General features: G+C 49.1%; 1 protein-coding gene across 1 annotated transcript in view; it reads left to right on the top strand.

Annotated features, from left to right (window-relative positions):
* SFXN5 (sideroflexin 5) overlaps positions 1–12,228 on the top strand; it is a 101,708-nt gene extending 89,480 nt beyond the window's left edge. The window contains exon 14 of the mRNA XM_009639032.2: positions 11,727–12,228. Within this exon, the coding sequence (XP_009637327.2) occupies positions 11,727–11,804 (78 nt within the window). The 3' untranslated portion in view covers positions 11,805–12,228. The remainder of the gene's footprint in view (positions 1–11,726) is intronic.
* The last annotated feature ends 2,198 nt before the right edge of the window (positions 12,229–14,426 follow it).

The raw sequence follows: 14,426 nt of genomic DNA, 5'->3' as shown, positions 1-14,426 counted from the left end.
TCCTTTGTTTCCCCACCAGCGTTCGCGGGAGTCGAAGGTGCTCAAAACTTTCCAGGATCTGGCCCTAAAATCATAACCTGGACGAGCAGAGCTTGTTCTTGCTGGGAAGCGACGGCTTGAACGAAACTGTTATTTGTGGTCGTTCGAGGTGGGTGTGGGAGAAAGGACCCTTTTGTACTGCCCAGGGGCTTCAGCGGCGGTGTCAGACGGGATCTGGTTTCATGTTTATATCTCTGTCCCTGGGATACAGGTTCAAGTATGTAAACTATCTATCCTGCAAGCACAGGCTCCTGCAGGTGTGTGGGTGCTAGTGGGCATAAAAAAACATTCCTGACACCATCTCTTTTGAGGAGTCTTCACCTCCTGATGGCTATAAGCCATTAGGAGTCAAAAGAAAGAGCTGACATCCGACAAGTCCGGATAAACAGCTAAACATTAACCCTTAAAGTGGCTCAAAAAACATACTTAAAAGGCACTTTGTGGAAAGAAGCCATTTTTTTCCAGGCCAGTTAATTGCTGTCTTTCTTCGGGACACCTTTCAGCAGCAATACTGTAAACAGAGCGGCTCCTCCCGAAGCAATTCCCCCGGGGATTCCTGCCCTGTGGAGATGGCTCTCCCCGTCCTCCTGTGGCTCTTTGGTTTTGCTGGTTTCTTCTTGACCTGAAAGCCAAGACCTTTCCTCTTGTCCTGCCAGCCCACCCTGCCAGGGAACTCAGTCCCCTTTCTTGGTTGCCATCAGCCTCTTTATTTGGTTTGGCCCCAGCTCCTCCCCGCCTGTTGCCTGCCGTACCCCTCTCTTTCTGCACAGTGTTGGGTACGTCCTTTTCTGCCTGCTCAGGGACAGTTGGCTTAGCTCTGCTGAAGCACCCATAGCTCAGACTATTCCAAGTGAGACGCTAAGGATACGAGCTAAGGAAGGCGGCCAGTTGTCCAGACTTGCCTGCTGCAAGCGTGCTTGCTTGCTGCAGAGAATGCCTTATTAATCACATTTCCCAAGCACAGCTATATTTAATTATCTGTAATTGCTTTTTAAATCGTTTGGATCTCGCAGCCTGTTTCTAGCGAGGCTGTCAGTCCTTCAGGAGAAGGAAATGTGATGGAAGTTGGGATCCTGAGGAACTTGCTTAGCTTCTTTAAAGGAACAATCCCTAAATCCTGCAATATTCATCATGCGTTTCCATCTTAATAGCAGGAGAATTACAGGGTTTGATGTTCTCACCAAATAGCAAGAAATGCTTTCTTCCTCGACAGAACTGCTGGAGGGATTCTTACCAGAATGGGCCTAATAGCTCATTTTCATCAAAAGAGAAACATTCATAATGTCCATATTCAAAAGTAGGATTCTTTTCTTCCAGAAGAGGAGAGGTGACTCTTAACTCTTTTTGTGAGTGACTTACATTCCAGCAAGGAGCAGTGTCCCTAAGCTCTGCAATTTTGGGAGTTCTCAAGATCATATTTTAGGTGGAGTGATGACGTTTCCACCCATCAGTTGGCTTGAATGTTCCCCAACAAGGTCTACATGTGAGGCTTCTTCCTTGAGGCCAGGAAGAAGTTTCTTTTGCCTTACACGCTATAGACTGAATGCCATACACAGTTTTGGAAGAAAGTCCTCTCCTGAAGAAGGGTCCTTACCCTATGAGGCTGGGTGACCTGCGGTCAGAACACCTGTGTTTCTGCTGTGGTACCAGCCTAAGACATCCACCTCTCCAGAACTCCTGTAGAAATTAATTTAGTGTGAGAAACTGAGAGTTTACCTCATGATCTCCTACACATGAACAGACCTTCTTCTCCAGAGCAAAGGAGAAAAGGCATCTTAGCTCCTGCAAAGGCCTTTTGTGGGGTTCTTCGCTTCATGGAAGACACATGATGCCATGGTCTTAGCTTCTCTCCATCATGACTTCAATTCTTTGTTTAGGGACAAGGTTTAGTGGTGGGGTGGCAGGGTTAGGGTAACGGTTGGCTTGATGATCTTGAAGGTCTTTTCCAACCTAAATGATTCTGTGATTTTATGATTCTATGCCTGAGCTTCTACATTTCTCTGTATGGGTGGTGAGTTTGTGTTACTTGCGTCTTACCCCTTGGTGCCTTGCGAAGCATTGCAGAACACGGTGCCATGCTCACCGGGGACGCAGGCTGGCACCTCCTGGATAGCAGCGACTGGGTGAGAGGAGGGAAAGCCCTTCACCTTGCTAGATTGCTGGAGAGAACTGGAAATGTCTCTTTTCTCTGGCAGACAGACAGAAATAACTTTTTTTTGATCTTGCTATTTGAAAACTTATGGTTTCAAAGTCTTTACTTGTTTTTTTGTTTGGTTGGTTGTTTTTTTTTTAAATACTTGAGGTTTCTGGTGCTGTGGGCAAACCCCTCTTCTTTCCCAGAAGACTCAAACCCACAGTTTTGCAATGACTTGGAGATGGGGTCATGCAGGGGGTTGACCTTTCAGTCTGTTTATAAAGCTGGAAGACTTGAGAGGGTCTGAGAGCCGTGCGAGCCCAGTGCTCACCAAACCCAGCTCCTAGGAGTGGCTTTCATTCATCTTAGCACGTCTATTCATCATTGAGGTCCTCTTGAGACACTAGACGGGTTCCCATAGGGAACTGGAAGGTTAGAGCTGGTATCTTACTGGTGGACTGGTTTGGGGCAGTGAATGAACGTGGGAGCCGGAGCACAGGAGCGAAACGTGGCTGTTGAACAGCTCTGCTACAGGACAGGCAGGAACACGCCGAGCAGTCGAAGGTACCTTGCAGCCTTTGGTGCCTGCTGTCATATATCATTATCCCACCTGCTGACACTGTTATCATCAGTCATTTCTGGAGCATTGGAAACAAACGTGCTCATTGCCATGTGGGCAGTTGTGCTCTGCTCCCGCCTGGTTGGGCAGTAGCCTAAAATGCTGTGTTGTCCTTTTCCCATCTGATTAGAATATTAGGGTTTTTTTTTTATATGCATATTATTTTTCTTTAGAGAAGCTGCGATATGCTAATTTGTAACTCCTGAAGCTGAAGTTAAAAACTCCCACCCTTGATCACAGAATCATAGAATCATTTAGGCTGGAAAAGACCTTCAAGATCATCAAACCCAACCATTACCCTAACCCTGCCAAGCCCACCAATGAAGTGGTGGAAGTTGCTGTCCCATAACTGACCCATAAATCCTGCAAACTCTTCTGCTCTGCTTCAGGGCAGCGTCAATTGTTCCCATTTAAGGTGAGGGCAGTAACATCTTAAACCTTGTAGCTCTCTCAAAACCAATTGCACATCTCTATCCCAACATCTGTTGAACATGGGGAATATTTCTACTCGTCTTGATACCGAAACCTGATGGCACCCAAGGTGCTGCTGACACTTTGCATTTCGTGCTTTGCTAAAAGCAGGGACGTTTTCAGGGGATGGTGCAAGAGGTGTCAGCAGATGTGATAGAGTGTGAATAGCTTGTGGCACTAACACCGTCACTGGCACACTCTGTAGCTAACGGATGTCATCGCAGGGTATGCGTGGTGTCATATTCAGACCCCTTCCAGCCTCAGAAGAACCTCTGTTTTCTGCCCTGTCCTACAGACAGCTGAAGGTAGCTGCTGGTGGTCAAAGCACCCACGGCAAAACATGGAAAAATCTTCTGAAATGGATAACCCTCAAGAGCCAGAACAACCAAATATTCCAACTTTCCTCCTTCTTGTTGTTTCAAGGAGGAGAGAGAAAATGGAGATAAAATTAATTTTGTGCAATGGTCCTTTTTGATGCCAGTTCTAGGTATGCCCAACCAGAGGTTAGATAGCAGCACTCAGATACATCTTTGGTGTAAATGTGCTGGCCGCAGTCCTGCCAGAGGCAACACATTCATCTCTTGCACTTCAGCGTAAGCCTGCTTCACCGTCTGCAGAAAAATGACATTTCCCTAAAAACTTACTGTTTGGCAACAGGGCTCCGAATTCAGAGCCATTTATGTGACCCCCCCCCATGAAACGACTACGTTGCAGGGATTTAACAGGTTACCCACACCTGCTAGAGACACGGCAGTGGTTCCAGATTTGCAGTCAAAGAAGAAACATTGCAAATTGCTCGGACTGCCTAATAGTTCTTTACTTTACACGTATGCTGAATTACACCTGAACCCACTCACACGGCAGTGAAAGGGTAGGCTGAATCAAATGCACTCCCTTCTTATCTGCTTATTCCTGAGCTCTCCCTGTCTGCTACTGGCTTGGCTTTCCTTCTAAGCACGTAAGAGGGGAACCTCTTATGCCATGAGCGGGTCTGTTCTCCCAGCGTGGTGCAGCGGGGGTTTTGTTGTACCTGTGGTTGTAGGTGCTGATCGCTTGGGTGAGGCTGTGCCGTGACTTCGTTAGAAATAGAAGCCAGGCACTAAAGGCAGTGATGTCCTGATGCAGGAGTACGTGGCAGATTTAACCTGAATAGATGGGTCCAGAGCACCAGAGAGGTTTAGTCTATTGGCTTGTGCAGCAGCTCCCAGCCCTCAGTGTCTTCTCCTTCCAAAGCCACTACCTTCTCAGAACATCTCCTGCTGGTCTCTTCTCCACCCCGGACCGCACCGTTGCACAGCCCTGGTTGTGCGGCCGCGCCGCGGGGATGCACAGCCTTCACGGCGCTCTGCGTGCAGCGTGCGTGGGCTCTGCCCGACCGGCCAGACCGCTTCCCCGGCTGGAAAAAGCACATCTGCCCTGCTCCTCGCAGCGTGGCGGCTGGGGGACCTCGGGAAGGCTCGTAGGGAGTGTCAGTCCCCGGGTGCCGTTGCATACCTTGGCCTGTCAGACAAAAGGAGATGATCAAAGCAGGGGTGGCGAGAAAGGAGGCTCTAACCCCCACCGGGGGGGCGCTCGGTGCCTCCGCGCCAGCAGGTGCGCGGCCCTTTGATCCCTGCCTTTCGAGGGCTCCAGCCCTCCCTCCCCGCACCCACCCCAAAGTCGGGACTTTTTTGGGAAGGTGGATGGTGTCAAACCCGTGAGTGGGCTCCCACCGAGCCACGGGGCTCTGGCATCCCAGGTGGGGCCAGGTTCGGACATGTTGCGACCGGTGATGGGTGGGGGGACACCCCGGGCTGCTGGGCTGCGAGTGGCAGCGGTGGCTTCCCAGCCTCTGGTTACGTTTTGTTAACACCTTAGCCAGCATCAGGGATGGAGTTGAATAACTCGTTTCCACGTTTTTGAGAAAAACATTTTTACTAGATATGATGTTTTTTCTCATGAAAATGGAACGTTTCTTTAAAAGAGGGAGGTCTAAAAGACTTGGAGAAACAAAAAGTGAAGAGAACTGTACCAGTCAACTCTTAAGTTCCATTTTTATTACTAATTTGAAGGAAAACCTAACAAAATTCAGGTTTATCTCAAAATCGTGATTCAGCCAGCAAACTGAGTGTCAATTATTTATGAAGCTATTTGTTACCGTATATATTAGTCATGAGACCATTTCTCAACCAGTGTGTCCAGTTTGGGGGTACATAATTTTTTTAACAATGTAGAAAAACTGGGAACTGGTCAGACAAAACCTTTAACGCCAGTATTTCGAACAAAAATCTGCCTTGCAGAGAAGAAGCATGAGCTTTATCTGTAAGCTTTAATGCAGGTGATTTAATAATCTTTGAATACTTTCATGGGAATAAAATTTCTGGCAGGGTAGAACTCCTTCGTGCAGCGAATAGATAAAGGCAAAGCTGGAAGCCTGGGTTTAGAAAAATGCAAATGGTGTGGATGGCTGATGGTCTTTGAAGCGGGACGCTGAGAGGTCTGGTAGCTCCACTGTTGCTTGGACTCCTTAACCAGAGGCTGGATATCTTATGAAAAACATCTTCTGTGATTTAACCAGAAGGTTTTGGGCTGAGATGGGGCATTTCCTGAATTCTCTCACCTGCCAGGCCACCTTCAATTGGCCACAGGTCCATATCATTTCCCACAGATGCTCCTTAGCAAACACTGATTTCCTCATCGCATTCCTTAGCAAGTGGATCCATGGGGAGCACTTTCATTTTTTGAGGTCTGGGAAAAGCCTTGGAAAGAGTTGATCTGAACAGAAAAGGAAGAAGTGTTGCTGTCTTTAAAGCATTCAGTATACATTTTCCAATTTTGGAAAGCCCTATAAAATTAAGCACAGGTTCAGATTTGTGATTCTGGCCCCATCAGCATTCTTTCAGCTACTGTCAATTAAAAGAAGAAAAGAAGATCTGAAATATCTGAGAGAAGAACATTTAGGCAGTCTTACCGTGGGAACAAGACCATCGAAAACCCAATCAAGTTGGGTTTTGACCCCAAGTAAGCATGTTAAACCAAATTTAATGAGGTTCTGCTTCTCAGCAGAGTCGCATTAGGTGACCACGGGTTGAAGATGAAAGGAAGCCTTGGTAGACCTGTACAGAGGTGCTTTCACACCATGGTTGCACCATGCTATGATCAGAGGTGCCTGGTGGCCATAGCGTGGCTGATGAGCAGTAGCTCATCTATCCGAGGAAAAATGTGACCTTTTTCCATTGTGGCTGCAAACAGAGGACAGAGCAGGATCTGTTAGTGGCGTGGGACGTGCCCTGCCTCTCCACCTGGCTGTGCGCAGAGCCCACCACCATGGAAGCAGCAGCTGCTGGTGCTGCACGGTGCTTCGTGGTGCCATGTATTAACCGTAGTCCTTGCTACACCTCACTGAGCTTCACTAGGGCTCAGTGAGCTTGGCATTGCCCTTGGCCGTTGCCCTGATGGCCCAGGAGGAGCTGACAGAGGGCTGCTGGAAGGGCCGGGAGAGCCCTCCTGAGCTCTGAACCAGGGCCACCACCGAGCCACCTCGCTGGCACTGCCGAGGCGGCAGCAGAAGACATGGTGACCGGCCTCATCCTCCCTTCCCCCACCTGCCGGTGCAGCATCCGTCAGTCCGCATGACCCTCCCCCTACCAAAACTGGCTGCTTTCTTCCTTCTTCTCCCCCCCCCTCCCTTTTTTTGGCTGAGTGATGAGCTGTATGCCAAATCCATCTGCTCCTGTCTCCCCTAGCTGCCTTCCATATCATTACAGGATCCCTGGCAGCGAGCCTAGACCTATCTCTCTCCCTGCACTCTTAGGAGCACATTCCTTTCTACACCTTTTGCCGAGCTGGGATAGAAATGAGTATCAACCCCAAACAAAAAGCATCTGCTTTCTGCCTGCTTCTGCTTCACCGGACGTGCATGTACGCTACACCCGTGTCAGCAGCGAATGCAAAACACACACAACCCCCCACCTCGCCGCCCCGCATCCAACATGGGCTGACGAAACTTTGGGCGCCGGGAGCCTGCCTCACACCCTCTCCCTCTCCGTCTCCGCAGCACCAGCTGTGACCACCGCACCATTTGTTCCTCCAGCCCACGCCAGCACTCGGAGCCAGTTCTTTATCACCCCAATTAGCCTTGTCTGTGCTGATGAGAGGAGAGAGGCTTCCACTGCAAGGCAGAGACGGGGGGAAGAGAGCTGGCGTGCGGTGGGCACCGCGAGAGGCGATTCCCTTTACGGCGGCTTTGTTCCCTGGGAGGGATAGATTTCACCGGGTCAGGAGCACCGCTAAAAAGCTGGCGCTGCCGTCCTGCCTCCATTACCTGGGTGATGCTGGTTTATAAACAGTTGCTTGAGTAAGGTCAGGGGACACTGTTTCTTGGGGTTTTCCCCTCTTTTCTTCATGCACTTTGCTATCTGGTAGAGGGAAGAGGAGCATCCTCGGGCTGCACCGTCTCCCAGGTGTTGCGATGGGCTCTGGCTAGTGCCAGCCACATTTCTGGATGAGTTTGGAGATGCACCTTGGTCATGTCCCCAGCGAGGATCTCCCTGCATCTACAGCAAATCTTCCAGTAGACTCACAGGGGGATGAAGTGATTCCCCCTTCTCCCACTGCCTCGTTATAATGTCCCCCCTGATGGTATGTCAGGATACCGAGGGGTCAATGCTGCATTGATGCTCGTGCAGCCGTCAGCCTGAAAGCCTGTTGGGTTTTTTTTCCAAACCAGCCCCTTGTAGCACTCTCTGGGAGTGGTGCTTTTACACCGCGGTTCCCTCAGTGCTGTTGTGAGCTTGCATCCCTCCTGGGCTTCTCCTGAATTCATTGTTGAAATCCCTTTTCTGGTAGGCACCTCAGTGCTATCATCCCAGAGCCAGGAAAGGGGATCGATCCTTTGCCCAAGCACAGGTAGATCTACCTCATCGGGAGGAAGAGGATGGACACAAATCAAACCCAGTCACATGGTGGACACTCAGTTTGAAAGGACAAAGTCACCTGTGTGGGGTGGGATAGGTCCCATCGTTGTTGTCCCAACAGGGTAGAACCTGTTCCTCAGAGCACGCTCCATGGCAGGCGTTCCCTGTTAGAGGGGTTCCCAGCATGGCCATGACCGAGAAGGATCCTGCTGGGGGGTCTTCTCTGAAGCTGAGACACAAGAAACTTGACAAGAAACTGTGGTCTCCAGATCCATTTCACAACACCATGTGCAGTGGAAGGCTGGCCAAACATGTCCAGGATGCTCTACAGCTGGACCAAAACAGAATCATAGAATCATAGAATGTTTTGGGTTGGAAGGGACCTTTAGAGGTCATCTAGTCCAACCCCAAAATAGGTGACATTGTACTTTCCAACAAAAACCCCTGAGGGATTCAAAGACTGAACTGGTACACAAGAAGGTTTGTGCCTTAATATTGTCTCAACATCTGTAGCCTACCACCGGAATGCTTCTCCCTGTTCTGCGTTTGGTTTCCCAGTGAGAGGAGTAAGTTACTTCTGATGCATTTCTGACCAGCTTTGCCAGTGCTGCTGTGGAGTGCATCCCCCCTGTATCTGCCTCCCTGGTGCAGACGCACCCCTTGGAGCTCCTGTAGCTGAGGCTCTAGAGCAGTTTTTAGTATCTGCTTTACTAAAATCAGCTAGAAGGGGATCTGCTGAGATTGCTCCAGTTCAACCAGTCACCCCCAGCAAATTTATTTCACATCTTCCCAGGCTTCAGAAAAGGACTTAGGTGAACTCGGTAATACGCAGCTCCAGATCAATGCCTGTGACCTGTCGTATCGTCCTTCAATGTCTTCGGAGGAGTTCCTGGCCACATGTCCACCTTGCCTTAGGCATTCGTTTCCTTGTCATTCTCCTCAGACACCATAATCTGTCTCTGAACTATCACACCTCAGTCCTGTCCCTCCTAAAGCCATCCCATATAACAGCCTTCTGTACAGCCTTGCCATGAGCGAAGAGCTCAGCTGGGCAGGGAAAGGAGGCCGTTTCCCTCCTGAACCCATGGAAAGGAAGCCAGAAGGACCTACAATCACAGAATCCCAGAATGGCAAGGGTTGGAAGGGACCTCAGGAGATCACCCAGTCCAACCCCCCTAATAAAGCAGGCTCACCCAGAGCAGGGGGCACAGGACATCGTCCAGGCAGGGGTTGAATATCTCCAGAGAAGGAGACTCCACAGCCCCCCTGGGCAGCCTGGGCCAGGGCTCGGGCACCCTCAAAGTATAGTTCTTCCTCACGTTCAACTGAAACCAGCTGAATACAAGCAGTTCTCTCATCTGTCTCCTTCCACCAAGACAAGCTTAATTCTGCTTAAACTATTCTTGATGGGTTTCATCTAATTTGTGCTGAAAAATTCCCACCACAGAGACACCACACCTTCCCCAAGCATTTGGTTGCAATACTTTGCTCCTTCCCACTAGGATACTCTTCCTGCTGTTCAGCTTGGATCTTGCTCGATGCTTTTTGAATTGTGTCCCAAGAGAGCGTGAACAAAACATTACTCCTTTCTTCTATGCCGTAGCCTCTTGCACATGCAAATACCGCTGTGCCTCCCTTGAGCTTCTCTCTTCTAGACTCAGCACATCCAAATCCTCAACGTTTCTCCATAGGTCTTGCTTTCAGCCCACCAATCTGGGGTCCACCAAGGCAGACGTGGCTTTTCTTGGAACTCCCACCTCTCCATCCCCCACTGGAGAGGAGGAAACTGTTGGTGGCTCTCCGTTAGCTTTCTGCAGAGACGTCCCAGTAGTAGGTTGGGTTTTGCTCTGTCCGAGCTGCCCCACATCCCCAAGCCCTACCTGATGCCAGCATGGACGGTCAGGGTTGAACCCCCCAATTCCAGGTGATTTTAAAGCACGTCCCACCTTGATATTTTCATACCAGTGGGTAAAACCACCCAGCCCCGCTACCTCAGAGCTTTTCTTTCTGTCGCTGGAAGAAAAATAAGAAAACAATAGGAAGAAAAGCTGCGTCAGAGCCAGGCAGATCGGAGTTAATCCTCCCTCAAAATGGATCCCGTCAGTGGTGGTGTACGTGAGAATCGCCTCTCCTGCACCTTTGCTGGGTACTCTCCCCGGCACAATGCTTCACTTTGTGTTTCAGCACAGAAAGAAATGGTGAAGTTGCTAATAATGGCACTAAAAGAAAATATGCTACATCTGTTATGGATAGCAGTACAAAATTAGCTGATCACACCTCTGACACCCAAGATGTCTTCACTTAAAATACTCGTTGGCTTACTTTACATAATTTGCTGATTATATTTAAAAGAAATACAATTTTGCAATTACTGTTCTTTCTGGTGTGCTATCTATGCATCATTTTCTTTTTATGTTTATATATTTCTCCTTCATTAGTGCAGTCTGAAGGGTGATTAGATCCCTTCAAACATTTTACAGAGGTTAAACGTTGATTAAGATTTAATTATTACTGTAAATAGCTTGGAATGACATATGGTGCAAAAACCTGACATATGTGCATTTGAATAAATGAAGTGCTATTTCCCATGATGCTTCAGTAGCTGTTTAACAGCTTTGCTGAAGGGTTATGTTGCACCTCATGTTAAGATTGCTTTGATGTTATATTTTGTTGGGTTTTTGCAGCTGAAAGCTAAGAACAGTTTTTCCAGTTTTTAAAAACATTGAATATTTTAAATACCTAAATTGTTTTGCACAAATTTTTGCTAATTTGTCTAACTAGGTTAAACATTTTCAAAAGCATTTCGATTTTAACGTGGGTTCCTAGCATTGTGTCAGCAACAGCATCAATTCAATGTATAGGATTTCTGAAAGTCTGATCTTGCAAGGTGCCCTGTCCCGGCTGGGAGCGGGATCTTTGCTTGCTGCAGGAACCGGGAGCACCACGGATCCCTCCCAGGGATGCAAAGGTTTGGAGCAATCTCAGAGCAAGGGAAAGCTTTGTCTGAAGCCGGCGAAAGGAAAAAATGAGGAAAGGGATGGAGATTTTGTGGAGACAGAGAAAGGGGTAGGTAGATTTTAGCTGTGGTCCACCCTTGTTGGAGGATATCGAGCCCTGGTCCCGGACACCAATGAGCATGCGCTGTCCCCTCGTGTCACCAGGCAGCCCTTGGCTTTGCCAGGTCCCTATGGGTGCAAACCACAGCTCCGGGGACTGGATTCCTTCTAGCACTGTGTCATGAGGGGACCTTGGCTGCGGGAAAAGGAAGGGATCTCTCCTGGAGAATGATGGGTGGGATCTGTTTGATTCTCAGAGCCACTCTGTGATTCATGGAATGGTGCACGGCAGTGAGCGTGCATCATTTCACGTAATGGAAGTCAATCCAAGCAGGGTTGTTTTGAGACTTGAGTGGCGTAACGCACATTAAAATGACACGGAAAAGGCGTGATTGACATCGTATTATTTACATATTAACCTCCTCTATGTTAATTTCCTGATCTATCGAGCTCCCGCTGCAGCACAACAAGGCGATACCGATTCTGATCTTGCCTCCTCTTTGATTTCACAGATTGAGACATCTCGGCTGGAGCCAGAAATCGCAATGGCCACCACCAGTAAGACTGTAGTCTACAATAAAGGATTGTAAGTGGAAGCGGACAATCTCAGCCCAGAAGATTTGGGGAGGGAAAAGGGGAAACTTGAGATCCCGACTGGGAACAAGAAAACCACAACAAGAGAAAACAAATACTAGAGCTCAGCGATAGTAACGTATTCCCACTCCCGGCGAACTGGGAGTAAATTAACACTTGCAGAGAACTGACACCTCACACCAGTCAAAAAGATTAATATTAAAAGTTTTAAATTAGCAATGGGAGCAGCAACAAAAAAATTACATTCAAACACTTTAGAGAACTAGCTAAAGAATAATCTCAGAACTTAATAGCACTGCATGGAGGGATGTTTAACGGCGTGTTTACATGGTCTACCTAACTACATGAAAGTAAGCTTCACCGAGCAGATTTTGTTGTCAATGCGAATTAAATCTCCACACTGATGCTGCACAAAAATAATTCCATAGAGATCAACGGGTGCATGAATGTGAAGCGCTTGATAGGGTGTTTGCTAAGTGTCCTGTATTGATTTCATGCCGATCCTGCCCCAGCCATCATGCGCAACGGCAGCCTTCCACGGTTCGACGTGCAACGCTCCGTTAGCACAGCGAAGGTCACAGCCTGCGCCCCTCCATCCCTCCTGCCTCCTTCTGCAGATGGTCCTGGTGGCATCCTGCCATTCATTGCACTTGCAAGACTTTGTGTCACAGGACCCTACCACCAGGCATATCTGCAAGGGCTTTTGCCCGGGGTTCAAGATACTGGAAAGCCAACACGCCCACACATTGGATAGGAAAGGCTCTTATAGCAAAAATACAATTGATCTGCTCTTTTCCTTTGCACAGACGCAAAAGATGGGGTTTGTCCCACCTAACGTAGACACCTCTAAAAGTAAAGTTGTTAATCTAAACTAATTAGCTAAGCTACGCTTTGCTAAGCTAGTTGTCTGAGGACATAATATGGTGTAATATGTATGGTCGGGCAGTTGGACTTGATGATCGTCATAGGTCCCTTCCAGCTGGAATTATTCTCCTCTCCTCTCCTCTCCTCTCCTCTCCTCTCCTCTCCTCTCCTCTCCTCTCCTCCCTTCTTCTCTTCTCTTCTCTTCTCTTCTCTTCTCTTCTCTTCTCTTCTCTTCTCTTCTCTTCTCTTCTCTTCTCTTCTCTTCTCTTCTCTTCTCTCTTCTCTCTCTCTTCTAGCTCTCTTCTCTCCTCTTTCTCTTCTTTTCTCTTTTCTCTTTTCTTCTTCTTCTTGTCCTCCTCCCCTTCCTTCTCCTCCTCTTCTTCTTCTTCTCTTCTCTATTTTTGCCAATGCTTTCAGACAGCAAAGCCAGCCCTGCCCAAAGCCTTGTGCCAGTGCAGAGGAAGACACAAAGCAGAAGCCAGTAGGCAGGATGGCTTTGCCTGGCAGCTGTGCCAAGCTGATGGCTTCATGAGACTGCAGCCTCAGAGGGGTGAACTGCCCTCTGGAGATAGCTGTCTGTCTATCTGTCTCTTCAACTGCTCCACTTTGGGGTGCTTAAAGTGAGGTGGGGCAAGCCCCCGCCCCAGCACTGCACTGAACCCTGCAGTGGTTTGGGTTTGGGGCCATAATTTGGCTTTCTGGTGTGTTGTACCCAAGGGTAAACCCCAAGTGACTCCCTGAGGACCAGGGGAGTTAATGCAGATTTTGAACACTGTCGTCAGCAGAAGACCACACTGACAGCAAGATCTGCCTCTGGAATTGCTGTAGGGATGGAGCCGTGGTGGTGATGGACACAGCTGAACGCACAGGCTGTCATCCTTCAAATGCCTGTTTGCTGGGGGTTTTGGGGAGGGTGGGGGGGACAGGGGAAACCAAATCGCCACTGACGCAGAATGTATTTGAAGGATTTATTGCAATGCTTGAAATCGGGAGGCCTGAGCCCTGCCGTGGGCTCCTCCACCGTTGGCTGCTCTTGCTCCCCACTGGAGTCAGACCAGTAGGAACTGGAGTCATGCAACGGTCAGGCCAGCTCAGGAAGACTGATTCTGTCCCCGCACTGGTGTAAATCAGAAATAATTGCATGAAACATACCAGTTTTGTGGATTTACACACCAGCATGCAGGGGAGGAGATGCTGTTGATGGGCCAGCTCCTGGTCCCTGGCCCTGGTGGAAACACAGAGTGGGTCTGGTTATGCTTATGGAGCTATTCTGGATTTACACCGGGGTAAAGGACAGCTGAATTTGACACAGCAGAGTTCCTCTAATGCACTAGATGAGACGAATGTACGCTTCAGAGGAAGCGAGGCCACCCCGTCCGCTCCGGGTGGCATTTGGAGAGGCTGCAGGCAGGTGGCATCTGTCCTATGGACATCTTCATGGGCATCTGTCCTACGGGCAGCAAAGCGCAGAATTGGGGCCCGTATTTTGCCGTGGGGGCAAGTAACTCCCCGCAGCAGTGGAAAGGGGGAGCAGACCTCCCTCCCCGGGAAGGGGAGCGGGGATGCTGGCAAGCCCTGAACAGCAGCCTGCCGATGGGAACTGCCATGGCGAGGCTTCGGAGAACCTTCTGGGACGAGGTGTGCGCCTGCAATCCAGCCCTTTCCATTGCTGCAGGGTGTGGGAGGAGATGAGGACCGTTGTCGGGTGCTGGGGGTACGGGTACCCCCTTGCACACACGTCCATGTGTGCCTGC

The sequence above is a fragment of the Egretta garzetta genome, unplaced genomic scaffold, assembly GCF_000687185.1.
Source record: "Egretta garzetta isolate BGI_Z169 unplaced genomic scaffold, ASM68718v1 scaffold505, whole genome shotgun sequence".
In the NCBI taxonomy this organism is placed as follows: Eukaryota; Metazoa; Chordata; class Aves; order Pelecaniformes; family Ardeidae; genus Egretta; species Egretta garzetta.
Note: the sequence above shows the minus strand (reverse complement) of the source record. Positions and strands in the feature narration are given on the sequence as shown.